This window comes from Ostrea edulis, chromosome 5 (assembly GCF_947568905.1).
Source record: "Ostrea edulis chromosome 5, xbOstEdul1.1, whole genome shotgun sequence".
NCBI lineage: Eukaryota > Metazoa > Mollusca > Bivalvia > Ostreida > Ostreidae > Ostrea > Ostrea edulis.
The window spans coordinates 43,843,177-43,861,410 of NC_079168.1; the positions used below are offsets into that span (position 1 = coordinate 43,843,177).

At 33.7% G+C, this 18,234-nt stretch overlaps 1 protein-coding gene across 20 annotated transcripts in view; it reads left to right on the plus strand.

The window, feature by feature from the left end:
• Positions 1–17,526, plus strand: part of LOC125649575 (sodium/calcium exchanger 2-like) — a 100,484-nt gene extending 82,958 nt beyond the window's left edge. For 12 of the 20 annotated variants that reach the window (XM_048877204.2, XM_048877208.2, XM_056164536.1 and 9 more), the window contains 15 exons: positions 766–905; positions 1,270–1,369; positions 2,042–2,069; positions 2,257–2,439; positions 2,776–2,938; positions 3,198–3,321; positions 3,549–3,678; positions 7,235–7,249; positions 9,528–9,618; positions 9,881–9,962; positions 13,557–13,679; positions 13,882–13,957; positions 14,096–14,249; positions 14,485–14,660; positions 15,992–17,526. In XM_048877204.2, the coding sequence (XP_048733161.1) occupies positions 766–905; positions 1,270–1,369; positions 2,042–2,069; positions 2,257–2,439; positions 2,776–2,938; positions 3,198–3,321; positions 3,549–3,678; positions 7,235–7,249; positions 9,528–9,618; positions 9,881–9,962; positions 13,557–13,679; positions 13,882–13,957; positions 14,096–14,249; positions 14,485–14,660; positions 15,992–16,126 (1,720 nt within the window). In that variant the 3' untranslated portion in view covers positions 16,127–17,526. The remainder of the gene's footprint in view (positions 1–765; positions 906–1,269; positions 1,370–2,041; positions 2,070–2,256; positions 2,440–2,775; positions 2,939–3,197; positions 3,322–3,548; positions 3,679–7,234; positions 7,250–9,527; positions 9,619–9,880; positions 9,963–13,556; positions 13,680–13,881; positions 13,958–14,095; positions 14,250–14,484; positions 14,661–15,991) is intronic. The other 8 variants (XM_056164535.1, XM_056164537.1, XM_056164538.1 and 5 more) reach the window with 1 other exon arrangement.
• Positions 17,527–18,234: the final 708 nt, after the last annotated feature.

Sequence of the window (18,234 nt, forward strand, 5' to 3'; positions counted from 1 at the left end):
TTTTGGGTAATGATCTTTTAGGGGGAGTACATTTACTGATATTATTAAGGTGTCATCTCAATTGTATCATGATTCAGCACTAAATTCCCATTTTTCTAAACAAGAAGATGCAAATCCTATTTGATGGACTTTGTGTGTGTAATCTATAGACATTATAGTGAGCTTGTGTAATCTATAGACATTAGTGAATCTCACTCAATGCTATGCACTGTGAAGGCTTGTCAACTTATTCCTGACTTTACTATTTGTTGTAGCAGTGCAGTGTTCTACAGTTGTATGATATTTATACCGATCTAGAATTACTTGATGTTCTCTTGCCTTCATGCATGAAATGTATGAAATTGTCTTATTTGCACATCCTTTCTTTATTCAAGTAATTTCTACTCATTTAATGTGACATAAGTTAGTATTAGATTTTTCCTTATATCACATTAAATGAGTAGAGATTAATTATAATTCAATTTTTTCAAAATACATTTGATGTAATTTGATTAATTCAAAATAAGTTTGAATTTTATTTGACATAAAGCAACAAAATGGAAACAGAGGAATTAAATGCATCATGATGACATAATCCCAGGATGTCATGTTGCGTGACTTTCATCTATAAGTTTGATGTAATTCCCAGGACATTATGTGGTGTGACCTAATTAATGTCAGCACAGTTTATATGAGACAAAAAATGTAGATTGTCAATTGAACTTTGAATACAGTTAATCATAATTTGTGATGTTTGAAATGAACTTTTAAACATTGAATTGGCAGGTTTCGCCATGCCGTGGTCAGTGCTATGACTGGAACGAAGAAGAGAGTTGGTAGTGGCCACAAGTCTGCTAGGTTTGCTGAATTAGTTAAACAGGTTCAGACCATCAACCAGGCAAACAAGGACGGCAAAATGCCTGCAGGTTAGTTCTTGCAACCATCTCCAATTGTATATGTCATTTTGATCATTTGATTTGTATTGTTTTACTAAGAGAAGTTTTTGCTTTATATTCCCTGTAAATTCACTCACTGATATGGAGGTGGGGCATTTCTATTGACTCCAAAGTATTTTACACAAACTTGAATTAAGAAAATATAATGTTTTTAGATTTTATTACGATATTGCAGTTGGACTTCTGAAACAATAAAATTTATGGCTTTGAAATTGTTTCAAAGAAATAATGATCAATAAATGCCTCCCCATGTTTTTCTTTTACAATGTAACAAAATTAATTTTTCAGAAAAATCAATCAAATCAACTGATGATTTCTTTTCTTGATAATGTAGGTGACTTGTATGGAAAGTTTACATTTGCATCAGACAGATATGCTGTTCTTGAGAGTGCAGGGAAGCTTACTATTGATGTTCTTTTTCACAGAAATATGCCGTAAGTTTCCCTCCTTGACCCTTTTCTTGTTCTTTTCAATTTGAAGAGAAGAAAGAATTGTTGCTACCAAAAACAACTTTCTTCATCATGTTCCTACAGTTTTTCAAGGATGTTATTCAACATTCTTAGACCTCGATCTATAAAAGAAAAGTTTTACTAAAAATTTAGGAGTAATATATCTTCTTAAATGTCATTGATTCTGCTTGAATACTTTGTTTATATCGATGTGAGTAAGAGACAAAATACATTACTGCATCTTTGTTTACACGTGACTTTGTCTTCACAAACTTAATTGTTTTTGTTTGATTTTGTGTATCTCAGGCAAATGAACATAAAAGGTGCATTACACAAACATTTGTAGAATTCTTAAGTGTGTGATTTCTGGGCAGGGGTCTATTATGTAAGTGAAAAACAAAGATGTTTTTAGTTTGTTTAACAGCTTAGATTTCTTTTTCAAGACGGATAAATACTCGTAAACTTCATTGCATGACCTTGAATTTTAATGCAATCTTAAAAATGGAATTTTTTAGATTCATCTTATGTTAATTAGAGAAGTTGTGCATTGACATTTTGATATTTAAAGGACAGATATTGAAGTTTGCGGTTCTGGAACTAGCTAGAGATCCTCTATTAACACATAATTCACACAATTTTATGTCTTTGACTTTGCAGAAAAGCTGGGATGAAAGCACAGATTATGGTAAATGGAAATTTTTATTTTGAATTAGAATATTTATGGAATCATATTTATTGTTATTCCATGGTGAGGCAAAAGATTTGATTATTCATTACATGTACCAATAAACTGCTGCTTTATAACTGCCAGGGATTTCTCCAAATCCTAACACATGAACTGATATACAGTGTATTGTTAATATCCATTACAGAATGGAGACACAGTTGCTTTCAAGAATGGCTCCACCCAGCCTACACCGATTCCCCCCACTGCCAACCCGGCCAACAAACAAAATGTAGAACAGGTGTTTGAGGGGACAGTCAATGTAGAGTTTGAGACCAGGGAGGGATCAGGGAAAGCTGGCAAAGATTTCAAATACCAGACCGGTGTCCTGGTCAGTATTAGGGAGATCCAATGACCACAGAAACAAAACTGCATCACAAATACTTGAAATTTGTAAATCTTCATGAATGCAAATTATTTTTCAATAAATGTTTGTGGATGAATCCAGCACATATGAAATGATTTTGCACATATTGTTATCACACATGCATACGCAGCCTGCGATTTGTACAATAATGTGGGTTGAAGTAAAATGAGCATACTAACAAATTCTTGTGCTCATGCGCCTTTATGATATTTTAGTAATTCTGTTATAGACCTTCATACACCTTTATATTTTAGTAATTCTGTGATAGACCTTCATGATATTTTAGTAATTTTATTATAGACCTTCAAGGACACCGAGTATCGACAGTGCATCACAATTGACATCGTCAATGACAATCAGTTTGAGAATGATTGTGACTTTTACGTGATTCTCAAAAATGCAACAAAAGGTACATCTCTCGGGGATCCCAGCGTTACCAGGGTTACCGTTGTTGATGATGATGGTTGGTATTTTTTTTCTCAATGCAGAAATCTTATTCACTGCAATGTAGAAGTTCTATGTAGCTTTGACATAAGAATTGTACTTAATATGAACTGTTTATTTGTGGGGGATGTGAATATTACCTCGTGGTAATATGTATTCACTGTAACCTGTATATAAGCTATAGACAATGTTTACAATTTTTCCAATTTTATATTGAACATACATGATTTTCAATGCATTGTTTTAAATTTACTCTAATTTCTTCTTCAATTTGACAGAACCTGGAGAATTTCAGTTTGAGACTCCACATACCTATGCTGATCTGTCATCAGGGAAAGTCAGAGTGAATGTGGAGAGAGATTACGGATTGGATGGCAAGGTCACAATGGAATATTCCACCATGTAAGATGTCATGGCAGTAGCTGCCAAAATAGAGTTTGGTTTTGCTTGGAAATAGACTGCATGTATATCAGGTTTCTGGGCCATAGAATTGGATTGAGCTCAACTTTTGATTGGAGTCTTAATATTTTCACTGTATATTCATTACAAAGCTTGAGACAGGATCTGATTTCATTAAGTTTATTTTAGTTTTATGGATAAGATCTTAAAACAAGTTTCATTTTTTGCAGCGATGGTACAGCAGTAGGTGGGACAAGTCTTTCTAAAGATGTGGACTACATCCAGGTGTCCGGAACGCTGGAATTTAAACATCAAGAAACCAGCAAAACAATAGAAATCAAAATCAACAAGGATTCCAAGGTACATATACACACTATGACAAAAACCAGCATCACTGAATGTGATGCAATAAATAAATATGCAATAATTATTGGATATCCTATGTTTGATTACTGGGAATGTAAAGGACTATATATGATTGAAGGTCTATTTGTCCATCAAAATCAACAGTCATGCTTTCGTTTCACAATAAAGTGTATTTTGTGCAAGAATCTTTTGATCAAAATGACATAGCATTGGAATTATGACTTCATAATCATTTTGTCATAATTTTTAGGTCATCTGAGTCACTCAGGTGACCTATTGCGGTTGGTCATCGTCCGTCGTTGTGCATCACCCACTAACAATACATAAATATTGCATGTAGTTGAGGTTAACATTGAAAATTTTCACCCCGAGAAAACCATTGTCAACCGAGTCGTAGTTGAGGTTGACAATGGTTTCTGAAGGGGTAAAATTTTCAATGTTACCCTCAACTACATGCAATATTTGTTTTATTTTACTAAACGTTATATATAAACATCAAAATCAACAGTCATGCTTTCGTTTCACAATAAAGTGTATTTTGTGCAAGAATCTTTTGATCAAAATGACATAGCATTGGAATTATGACTTCATAATCATTTTGTCATAATTTTTAGGTCATCTGAGTCACTCAGGTGACCTATTGCGGTTGGTCATCGTCCGTCGTTGTGCATCACCCACTAACAATACATAAATATTGCATGTAGTTGAGGTTAACATTGAAAATTTTCACCCCGAGAAAACCATTGTCAACCGAGTCGTAGTTGAGGTTGACAATGGTTTCTGAAGGGGTAAAATTTTCAATGTTACCCTCAACTACATGCAATATTTGTTTTATTTTACTAAACGTTATATATAAACAACAAAGCAGAAAAACTTACTGTCTTACGTCTGTTGACATTTTATCAATCATTGTCATGCAATGTTTTGTCTATCAATGCAGGTATTTCATGTTCATTACAAACACATGAAAGTATAATAATTTTACTTTTTTAACTTCTTGAAAACTACAAGATCAATTGTTACCGTTTTTGGTGTGAAGCATCTCTAGGATAAGAGGGCTGTAAATTTTGAAATTTATTACCTTACCACCTCTGGGGCCTCATGGATGGGCCCAAATATGCTTTAAAAAGGCCATATTTTCAAAAATCTTCTCTACTTCCAAACATGTGGAAGAAAAATTAAATGCATGATTATGATGTCCATGAAGCTCTCTACATAAATTGTGAAATTCATGGCTCCTGGGTCCGGGGTTCAGACCCTAGGGCAGGGCCAATATGGCCCTTATAGTGAAAATGTATTAAAACATTAGGGAATGTTAAAATGATTCATATGCTTCAAACTTTCATTTTTCCTTTTTCTGTAAATGAATAAAAATTGTATGTATTTTGAAAGATCATAAACATTTGCACAAAAGACTCCCTATTGAGGATGATATGCAAATATGAGACTACCTGTATGGGCTATGATACTCAGGTTCCATTAAGGCCCATGGGCCTCTTGTTGATATCAAGACATAGTAAATCAAAAATGGTGATTTTTTTATGCAGATTTTATCTCCCTTGATATCAAAGGCTCAAGTAATTTTTTCTGATCAAAATTTTATTGGCGTCTTCGTCGTTAAGTTTTCCACACAATCAATGTGTTCTCTGACACTGATGAGCTCATTTTAACCAAACTTGTTACAAAGCATCCTTAGGTGAAGAGGATTCAAGTTTATTCAAATGAAGGGTCACACACTCCTCAAAGAGGAGATTATTGAGAATTATAAAAATCATAAAAAGTTGGATGTGACACCAGAGTATCCTTAGGTGAAGGATTGAGTTTATCTACTTGAACAGCCACACCTTTCAAGGCGATGATTATGAAAAATTGGATGTTAAATTTTAGATATTCATTCATTCGCTGATTGAATGTCCCTTATATAAACAGGATAAACGTGAATTTTTTGAGGATATTGCTAAAAATAGTAAAAAAATATTATAGTTTAACAAATAAGGAAAAATTTCTATGGATTATGTCTAATGAAAATGATATGTTGATTATCAAGCTAGGCAGTTTTTTAATCAATATTTTTAAAGCAAAAGATAGTGCATTATATAATCTTAAAAAGAAGCAAACAAATGTAAATGAGTAATAATGTTAATACTCTAGTACAAGTGTATATGTTACATGTCCAGGTTCTTTTCTGTACATATATTAATTACATATGTCAAATAAGCATTTATTACAGATAATCCCCATCGCAATAATCTTCTGTAGTCTGGTTGGTTTTTTTTTGTTGGTTTTTTTTTGTCGACATGTTGTGCTATCAATTTTGACTTCTTATGTGTGTTGCTCTTTACTTGCATGCCCTCAAGGGCCCCAAATTGGTTTCAATAAATCAATTCTAGTCTATTTATTCTATTCTATTCTAAATATCATATTCTCAAGAATTGCTGAACCAATTTCAACCACTCTTTGCACAAAATATCCTTTGGTGAAGGGGATTCAAGTTTGTTAAAATGAAAGGTCACACTCTTGAAAGGGGAGATAATGAGAATTTATGAAAAATTGGGTGGTATGTTGTTGTTTTGTTAAAAAATTTAGGGCCATGTCTTTTATCAATGGAAGATAGTTGAGAAATAATGAAATGAGGTGGGCTTAAAGGGGAAGGCAACCCAAAAACAATTTTACATGATAAATGATAGGATTAATTATGTGATAAAGATTTGTCATACTATTCTGCTGATATACAACCTAGATAAGCTTCAGTACTAATTTGAAAACATTAAAAATTGAAATTCTCGCTATCTATAGAGACTGCCATGATGTGGGTTTCTTTTGTATTCAAGACCACAAAAATCAATAATTTTTTACATCACACTGTCTGTTCCGGTTTTGATGAGATTCAAGATCATCAAAGATGTGTATGTGGTAGATTTTATGAGTAGATAGGTTGATGCCTTCCTGTCAAGCAGTTAATTACACTAATGCGAAGGGGAGATGTGGTCATTGGATATCTTATTACTCTAGAAAAATTCAATTGCAGGCTTGGACAAACTCTGTATTTATATTATAGATTTATCATTCCTATACAAATGTATATATATATATGATAGGAAAATTTTGTTTGTCTAAAGCTGCACTCTGTCTTTTCGGAAAGAAAACAGTTCACAAAAATGAGCATTTTGGATCACTATAAATGCTATGTACTTCAATTGACTGTAGATGAGTAATATGAAACTGTATTTGAACATGATCTCATTCATGAAATTTAAAAAAGAAGATTTAGTCTTCCTTTAAAGCTTTAAAATCATACATAGTCCTCTACAAAAATGAAAGTATGGGGTATATGGTTCTTATGAACTTAAAAACTATTCAATATGTTGGTTACTATGTAATATTGGTTTTTAAGACATTGTCCTTGGTACATAAATGTACTTATATACCGATGTGAATTTTTATATTTTGTGGTAATGGAATGATTTGGATCACGCTTTCCTTTTTCTTTTTTACATATCCTGTCATTGTAATGTACTGCTGAGTTATTTTTGTAACTTAATTGTTTTAGTACCTGCAGAGTATGGTAAATATTTCCTTATGCTGTTTCCTATTGCTTTTAATTATCCCCCAGAAAGCTTTTACATTTACTTTTTTTAAGTTCCAATGGCACTTTGAAAATTGGGCACATTTCATTTCCTGTTTTAAATGTGACTTTTGACATAATTAAGTAACACATACTGTCTTCCCTCTGATTTTTAGTTAATGCTACAATTGCTTTTTTCCCCTATATATATACAATCCACAAACAAATTTTGGGAGAGAATGCCTGTATTGCAGTCCTCCTTCATGTTGGGTCCATATCTTTGCAACAGAGAAAGTGAGGTGCTCATCTTGACTCAGCTTTCGACCTGGGGTTATATTCCTAATATGTACATGCCTTTGAGAAGGTCATTGTCACTGAGAGCTTTGATTTGTTTACACTCGATTTACATATTCTTTATGTATTGAATGTATAAAAAGATGGTATACGTGTTGGCAAATAAACAACTTTTTTATTCCTGTTTGAAAGAATAAATTGTAATCTTTGTAACTTGGACAACATCTGTGTGAAACTGTACAGACAAACATATTTAACACAAAGGTTTATATTACCTGAGGGTGTTTCATGGTATAGCTGAAGGTTATATAGAAAAGGTCAAGGTCACAATATTGGTTGAAGTAATGAATTACTAATAAATGTACTGAGAATTTAGAGGCTCATACATAACACAGGGACTGAGAGTATGAAATGTTTGTATAATTGTGCAGACATAAAATGCAGCCTAATTTTAGTAGTAAGGTATGGAGAGCTGGTTTTGCAATAATGCACAATATTTCAAATATGCCCATTTTGTAGGGTTTGATCCTGATAAGACAGTTTTAGCGATATGGTAGTTTTAATGATACAGGCATAATAGAATATATTGGCTAGTTATTGATAATCATTTTCTCACTAGATCAAAGAACCATAATAATATAGTAATACATGTACTAACATGGGAATTTCTTTTCTTTCTTTTTTTTTGTGGGGGGGGGGGGGGGGTATTACAATTACTTGATAGATGCATATGAAGCAGACCAAACTTGAGGGAAGATGGTGATTTTTCTGTTTGAAATTCTTAATAGGACAAATACAACAATGCTACAATACTTCGATTGTTTAAGTCATTTTAAAAAGAATCAGTTGTCACCTAAAGAAACATCATGGGTAATAATGTTGGTGCTTTGAATGGTGGCATTTGAAGAAGAGAAACGAAACCCAAGATTTCGCCTTTTTTCACTTTTAGCTTTTTTCTGTTTACTTTCACGGATTTAAGTTTTGTTATGCTTTGATTAGTCATTACATTATTAGGAATAACACTTCTAAATTTCTGTTATTGCTTTGCACATGTGGGTTGATCCATCAGTGGGTGTGTTGATAGGTCAGTAGTCGATACATGTATGTTGTCCAACTAATAGAGAGCCTGCATATGTATCTGCATGGTTATTATCAAACTCTGCTGGCAAGTTCATCCTATCAAATTAGCAGGACCTATTCATTTTCAGGTCATTGGACTGTATACCATGCATAAATCAATTGTTGTCCAACCAAAAACTTCAGAACCCTGATTCATGTACAGTAGTCATCAAACTAAATTGGCAGTTGGTCATGACTGCTAGATTCAGGTCAAAAGGTCATAGCCAAAGAGCTTTCTATGATGCAAACACCAACTGTGGCTAAAGAGCCCTTTGATAGTTAGTAAACTTCATTGGCAGGTTGATCTTGACTTGTAAATGACCCTTTTTAATTTTCAGGTCATGGATTTTTCTTGTCCAATTGTGTGACCTGATTTAGAAACTCTTTACTTGATAGTCATCAAACTTGATATGCAGTTTGATTTGCCCCATTGATTTTCAGGTCAAAAGGTCACAAGGTTTTCTACTATTATCTGGAAAATGACTAGAGAACCCTTCATATGATATCAGACTGTGTAGGGAGTTATGGTTATATATTACATACTAGTTATCAAACTTCATTAATAAGGAAGGTTGTCCATCACCTTACTGAATATTCAGGTCAAAGGGTTACCATATTTTCTACATGCTGAATGTTTTACAAACTTTTTGAATTGTTATTAGTAATAGACATATACTTCTATTCTATATACCAATTTTATGTCCATAGACTAAAGGAACAGCAATTTTGAATCATAACAAACACCCCCCCCCCCCCCCCCCCCCCAAAAAAAAAACTCAACTTGCATGAAAATTCAAAGGATATTTTTTTTTAATTGTATATTACAATATGATTTGGAAAACCTGATTGTAAATTTTTTTTTCAGGGATCTAAAAACTTTGTTGTTGCACTGAAAAATCCAAGTTTGGGTGCAAAAATAGGCCACAGAAGTGCTGTAGTCTGTCATATAAACAAAGGTAAGGCTGCTTATACTCATAATACAGAGGGCCCTGCACACAATCAACTTATTTAACCTTGGGGGAATCATAATGATATATTTTGATATTTCAAATAAAAATCAATGAAGACAGACTTCATCATTATTGTCTATTATCAGTAAAAGTAGTAAAAAATGAAAATAATAACAATAATTAGTAAATTCCAAATCCATATCTAAAAGAGGCATTTGAATAAAGCACTAAGCTACTTCTGCTACACTGGTGTATGGGATTATTTTAGAATCACTAGAGGATCGAATCGCCGAGGTTATCAAAGAGGAGGAGGAAGACGAACCGATCACATGGGGAGGGCAGTTCAGGAAGTAAGTATACATGCCCTATAAACAGTGATGCAATATTTCGTACATAAAAGCATCTAGTGAGAATCCTAGTATATATATTCTCATGAAAACTTGAATTGATATTTTAGTCCTACCCTAGCCTCAGGGACTATGATTTAATAAGATATAATTCGACACTACATTGGAATGCTTGCATATTGGTATGACTAATCAATCCCAGTCCTTGAGAAGAAAATTTTTAGATTTTTTTGAAATATACTGAATATTTGATCCATACTATGGCTACAACCTACGTCACGTCTGGGACCATGGTTCAAACAAAATTGAATCTACACTACCTAAGGATGATTAAATACTGATCCTCTATTGTAGCCCCACTCTACCCTCCGTTTGTGATGCAGGGTTATGATTTGAATAAACTGGAATCTACACTACCTGAGGATGCTTGCCAATCAAACATGACTATAATCATAACCTAACCTTTATGAGAAGTTTTTTAAAGACTTTTTCAATATATTCCTGAGTAAAAAGAAATTATTCCTTGTGGACCCACCCTACAACATACTGAACAAATTTGAATCTACACCTCCCAGCAAGGCTTGCATGTCAAAATGACAAATCATAGAGCCCTGTTGCTCTTGAGAAAAGATTTTTAAAGTTTAATCTATTCTAGCCTAGTGGTTATTGAGAAAATATTTAAATGACCCTACCCTATTTTTGGCCTTTTCTTGAATATCTCTTCCCTGGAAAGGGAGATGGACTTTCATTTGAACAAACTTGAATCCCCTTCATCCAAGGATACTTTGTTCCAAGTTTGGTTGAAATTGAGTAAGTGGTTCTGGAGAAGATCAAATTGTGAAAAGTTTACAATGACAGTCGATCACAAGGAAAGACAACACACATTTCAATCAGAAAAGTTCACTTGGACGTATTCAGCAGAGCTGTATATTGGCCAGATTTATTTAATACAACATATATAAAAGTGACTTTTATATATGCAGTGACATTGAGTTTAACGATAAGATGGGCATCTACTTTTTTCAATGAAAAGATTAATACTAAAAAAGCAAAGTAAAGTTTTAACTTTTTATTTGGCAAAACATATGAACTATGGATCTGTCAATGTTATGAGAATTTTATGTTTTAAAAAATAATTTCAATTTGTAAGCACCCATTCAATCAACAAGACTATTAATCATATCACTCAAATTATAGTAGCCATTTATCCATAGAATTGGGATGTTTTTGTAATTTTTGACATTCCAAAATTAAACACTCTATCTCTGCCGCCAATATTACAACTTGTAGACAAGCGAAAACATGATCATTGCTTGTTCTTGTCTGTTGGGTTTAATTTGTAACGACAGTTTAAATGAACAAATAGATTTGTTGTTTTACCAGAATATGCAATGACCACCGAGCAGAATTTGGCCACCCACTTGCCAGTCAAAATGTTCCACACATTTTCCTAGTATTCAAAATTTAGAATTTTTTTTTAGGCAATTACAGTTATTGATTGTTGTATCTAACTTGATTGATTTTTATCAAACCCAACTCTGTATCTATATCACAGACCTGGTTCATTGCCAGAATGTATCGGGATATCACTACACCCTGATATTCAGTACTTGTATTGAATGATTTCCAGTTCTCTTTCTGATACAAACTGGAAATGGTAAGTGAATAAAGAAAATGTCTACTGGGTAATTGATTCCTGAATCAAATAGTTACTAGGTCAAGATAATAGTCAGTCTGAAAGAAAAATATTGTGGACAACACATGAAGAATGCCATTTGAGATGCTTACTGCATCAACTGAAGTGGGAGAGGAATGTGACTCTTGATTTCATTGTCACAAATAAGGTTTTAAGTTGGGCCATAAGTTCATAATGAAATGTAGCAATGTTATGAACAACATTTAAACCATTCCATTTTCACTCTCATACTTGTTCTCAGATAGAAGGATATTGAATTTGAGCCAAAAGCAGTGTTCACAGCTTAGCATTTTAACTCGCTGGTCGACGGGACCAGTAACCATAGAAAGTTAATAGTCCTGTACCAGATTTGTCTGTCCTACTGGTATCTCAAATAGAATGCAATGTATTACATAATTTTTACTAATAAAAGGTAGTAGCAAATTTTTATAATTGATTTTGATTTATTCAAGAATGTTAGACAATGAAAAATCAGAATTTAATCAGTCATCATTCTCAATTGCTATCTCTAAATTTACTACATCATCAATATCAGATCCTTCATTTAAACATCATCATGTACAAGGTAGACATTTTGTAATGTAGACCTCCGAACTCATTAATAAAACAATTTTCTAATAAAATCACGTTGTTTTAAGCTCACCTGAGCTGAAGGTTCAAATGAGCTTTTCTGATCAAAACTTTCCATTGTCTGTTGTTGAGGTCATCTTCTCCAGAACCACTCAGTAAATTTCAATCAAACTTGGCACAAATCAATCTTAAGTGAGGGAGATTCAATTTTGTTCAAATGAGGGGCAACACTCTTCTCCAAGGGGAGATAATAGCAAAATAGTGAAAATACACTGAAAATTTTAAAAATCTTCTTATCTAGAACCAGCTGGCCATTTTCAATCAACTCTGGTACAAATCGTCCTTGGGTAAAGAGGGTCCAAGTTCAAATGAATGGCTATGTCCCATTCAAAGGGGAGATAAGTACAAAAATAGGGTGGGGTCATTCAAAAGTCTTCTACTCAAGAACCACTGGGCTAGAATAGTTCAAATTTACATAGAAGCTTCCTAACATAGTGCAGATTCGAGTTTGTTCAAATAATGTTGCCAGGAGGTAGGGTGGGGTCACAATTGGGAATCAAAGTTTTACATGTGAATGTATAGGGAAAATCTTTGAATATGGGCTAAGGAGACTCAAGTGAGTGATATGGCCCATGGGCCTCTTGTTATTCAAAATATTTACATGTATTTTAATTTTTATCGTTTTATCCTGGTCTGTTATAGGTAAATGTCTTATTTTTTCATAAACCTAACATGTTATTTACCAGCACAATGGCTAGACTATGTTTTGAATTTCATCGATCCTCTCGATTATTTGTCGGTCTCAGGCTGATCGACAGACCAAGGTTTTACCCAGCATTTAGATGTTACTATCCATTTTAAATTTAAGGGGAATTTTTGAGAATGCAGTCATTGAGCTTCCAGGGGATGGTGGTGGGGGACATCCATGGAGTATAATATCCACAGATCATTACAGCCATGTAAATTGATTGATTACTCATTTTATCTATATTGTAAGTCTGACAATTATAGAAAATGACTTGGAAAAAATGATTTTTGTTGAAAATTCTCATACAATTTTGTCAAGTTTCTACAAATGATGGGGAATTTTTTATCTGTGGAAGGGGAAATATCCATTTGTTGCCAAAGGGGAAAGGTACCTTATACCGGTAGTAAAAACAACCTAGATAAATCCCTGCAGACAGGTGTTAAGGTCAGACACTTACCAAAAGGTCATACATTAAAGTCATACATAGGATTCATGCAAGGGAATGTACTACTATGTGGTACTCTTGTTTGATGGATGCTGAAAAATGGAGATCCTTCCTTAAATGTGACAATTCTTTTTTCAGTGCTATGTCTATAGAGGGCGGTCAGGATGATGACGGAAATGATGTCCCACCATCGTTCATGGATTATTTTCTTCACTTCCTTACCTTCTTTTGGAAACTTGTTGGAGCAATGGTGCCACCAACGTAAGTTATTCCTATAAGTAGTATTCACAGTGTAACAGGGATTGGGTGTGTCGGTCCAGTAGCTCAGTTGATAGAGCACCTGCACAGGTAACAGAAGGTTCGGGGTTCAAGTCTCAGTCTGGTCAACAGGAAGATGTAAATAACAGCAGAATATTGTATTATCAGAGCTCCTTTAGTTATCATGCTTTTGTCTTTCTTGTAGGACGATGTTAGGTGCTTGGCCAGCATTTGTATTTTCCCTAGTGTACATTGCATTACTTACATTAGTTATTGAACAGGTATGTTATTTAAGATAAATGAAAGCATTGCAGAACAAATTGATTTGAAATAGATAAATTTAATGTTAATTAATGAGATTACGCGTTTAGATACATCGTACTTGACTTTAATATGCATGAATTTTGTTTCCGTGGCAGCTTGGACATTTGCTTGGTTGTGTAGTGGGTCTGAAAACCAGTGTAACTGGTATAACTATTATTGCTTTGGGAACCAGTTTACCAGATACATTTGCCAGTCGGACAGCAGCCATACAGGATGAGCATGCTGATGCTGCAATTGGAAATGTAACAGGTAGAGATACTCATGACTGTAGCTTGTTTGGTTGATCGAATTACCATATTTTACGAAAATACTAAGATTGTTTCCAATTTAATGAATGTGCTGGTTTTGGGTAGCTATATTTATATATAATGTTTCATACAGTATGTTAAGTGTACATGTACCAGTATTGCACGTCTTACTTAGTTATGGTTGGCTGTTGATTGTTCTTTGTAGGCAGTAATAGTGTGAACATTGTTCTTTGTAGGCAGTAATAGTGTGAACGTATTCCTTGGCTTAGGACTGCCTTGGGTGTTGAGTACTATGTATGCTTATGCCAATGGGACCGAGTATAAAGTACCTACAGGAAACTTAACTCAGAGTGTTATCATCTTCTCCTCCTTAGGAGCTTTGTGCATTATCATACTGATACTCAGGAGGAAGGTAAGATCGGATTGAATATTTATAAAGAACAGTTAAAAAAATTCAGTACAATATGGGCTGTATGGAAAAATATTTTTGATTAATGTCTTTGCCATTCTTTACATGTTTACTGTCAACCTTGCTATTATTTGTTACTTATACTATGTGGGTGAATGTATGTATGATACCATTATGAGATAAAATTAAAAAGATTGGATTGTAAATATATAACAAACCACTGGCATGTAAGTTGTAAATGAACATGCATCAAAAGAAAAGCATTCAGATATTGCAAACCCCAAACTCTCTGTGTAATATGAAACAGTCACACCAACTCTCTGTGTAACGAAACGGTCACTAATCCAAGAACGGATCACACTCCCTGTGCTTATCGAAACGGTCACTAATCCAAGGACGGATCACACTCCCTGTGCTTATCGAAATGGTCACTAATCCAAGGACGGATCACACTCCCTGTGCTTATCTTGCATGATTGACAGTAGGACTCTACTACATTGAGCTAATGTCGTAGTTCAAATTTCCTGTAAATAAGCAGCTACATATGCACTCCCAAAATCAGCTCTTGGCAGTAAAGCAAAGCTATCTTTTGTGAAGATTTTAATGAAATCCATTTTATAATTTGTTAGCAGAGTAAAACATAACTTCCTTGTCATCTCCCGTGGGGATCTGGGTTAGAATAGATCCTCAGTACCCCTTTGCTTGTCATAAGAGGCGACTAAATGGGGCGGTCCTTCAGATAAGACCGCAAAAAATGAGGTCCCGTGTCACAGCAGGTGTGGCACGATAAAGATCCCTCCCTGCTCAAAGGCCGTAAGCGCTGAGCATAGGCCTAAATTTTGCAGCCCTTTACTGTCAATGGTGACGTCTCTATATGAGTGAAATATTCTTGAGAGGGATGTTAAACAATATACAATCAATCAATCCTTGTCATCTATCTTACTTTAGAGCTTTGCACTATAGCCTTCTTCAGGCCTGGATGTTTTGGGGACAAAATTAAGTTGAAACTGAGATTTTACTCAAATTTTGACTGCTCAAATAAAAGAAATCCCAAACTTAATTTTGAGATATCTTTTTTTAGAGAAATTCAATATTTAAGTTGCAGAAGGTAAAAGTATTGCGAGATTTTTGGAACAATTACTCTTTATAATAACTATTATAAAATTCATTATACATGTATAAATATTTGTTAGTCCAGCGTGCATTAAGTGTTTCACAAAGGGAGGCAACTGATGCATAATCTGAAGTTACGTAATCCTGATTCTAAATATATTTTCTATCATTGTGCAATGATTTACACCTGATTTGATGATATATTATTTGACATGTTACAGTTTGTTGGCGGAGAGCTTGGAGGCAAAAATCCCTTCATCAAATGGGGTAGCAGCCTTACTCTGTTTTTCATGTGGACTATCTACATCGTTCTGGCAAGTCTGAAGGCCTATGAAATCTTGGACTGGAGTGTTTAAAAAGAAGATGAGAACAATGAGAGTGTGAATGTGCCAAAACTGAGCTTAACCTGACTGAGGCAGTGTGTGAAACTACAGAGTAGGACTTATAGATGTATTTGTGATAGATTTGGTGGGATTCTTCACCGGAAATTTTTGGGGAAAAGCTTCAGCTAATTTATTGAAATCATGTATTCCACATGGAGGAATTTTCAATATTGATATTTTCGATCATTTTAATTCCCACAAAAGAGACTTGTGAATTAAAGTCGAAATAATGAATGAGGTTTTTTTTAATGGTATTTGTTTTGACAACTGTAAGTATTACATCAAAAGTCATCGCATCTTCACAGAGTACATTGTATTGTTTAGGTACTTTTACTCCTAACCTCTAGTTTTAAGCACATACAAACCCCCCAAAACTGTGATAAATTGTTGTTTTTATTTTTGTAAACATGACATATATACATTCCTATATGAACATGTAAATACACACCTTGATAAGTGCTACTAGAGGATGCTGTTACAATATTCGTCTGTAATTTGTTTCTTTTTATGTTGTTATTTTTTCATTGTAGATTGCTCCATACTAGTGCTTAATGTTAAAGAGTGATGAATACAAACCATATTTTATTCAAATGTCTCTTCATGGTCTTTCATTTTGATGCATGGTATATAACAAATGCAAATGATATTATGATTTTGTATGTTATGTTGTTCGGATTTTTTGTTGTTTTTTTTTTTATTTATTTATTTATTTTTATTTTTTTTTGGCTGTTTGTAATTAATTTCCTTTGTGATGCATTTAGTATTTACCATGGTTTTTTTTAAAAAGAGGTCACTTCCCATATTTGCATTATTTTACACAAAACATTCAGTAATGAAAAAGTGTTTTGTTATCGAGAAATATTTCATAAAATGAGGATTAAATCAGCAGTGCAGTTTTGAATTTCATTTTAGATGGAAATGCATTTATGTAAAATCTAATCACAATTCATTATTTATTGGGATTGAATGTTGTCACCTAAGCAAGAATGTCAGTAATAATTGTGCCTCTAAGATTGCACATTAACCACCGACTAAGTTGTGAGACTTTTCTCCTCTTGTGTACTTAATATAGTGATTTTCCCTTCAAAGTAATTCTTATATTAAAGTGTTTTATAATGTTCATTTTTTTAACCGCTGATCAAAATTCCACAGACGGTATGTGATTATTGACAGTATTATTTATTCTTTACATCAAAATAACTTTCACTCTTGTGTGATATTAACAAGTCTGTGACAAACATTTGTAGATGTTTTGTGATTTCATTGCTTGATCTGATCTAACAGTTTTAAAAAAGATTTTGAAATAGTTATTGTCGACAAGAATTGTTCAAGTGAGTTTCAAAATTTGATAATAAAGTTTGACTTTATTGGTATTACTTTGTTTTAGCTTTGGTAAAAGGAGATACTGTAAACGTATTATATTTGCCGTGTACGATATTTGGCGGAAATCGTTTTTTCAACAAGTTAGCGTAGATTTGATTTAGCGCATTCCTGAATTACTTTAAACATCTAGATTTACGGATGGCATTTAGCGATGTACTTGATTTAGCGGAAGCTGCGTTCCGCCAAAGGCGCTAAATAGAATACACAGCCAAATGTAATACATTTACAGTATTCTAATGTGATCTGGTCTTTGCAATATCAGATCAGGGACTTGTGTTTTATAAGATTGACTGGGGATTGCTGAATCCATTACCAATATAGATACTCAAACGACTTTATGATAGCAAAGGTTTGAACATTACAGATGATCTATGGACGGAAAACAAAAATTTTAGCTTTTTAGCTCACTGACCTGAAAGCTCATCACCTTTATTTTGTCTGCTGTCTGTTAACTTTTCACATTTTCTTCTTCTCCTCCAGAACTAGTAGGCCAATTTCAATCATACATGGTACAAATCATCCTTGGGCGAAGGGGATTCAAGTTTCTTTAAATGAAGAGCAATGCCTCCTTCAAAGGGGAGATAATCACAAAAATGCTAAAATAGGGAAGGGTCGTTAAAAAATTTTTCTCAAGAACCCCTGGGCCAAAAAAGTTGAAATTTTACTGAAAGATTCCTTACATAGTGCAGATTCAAGTA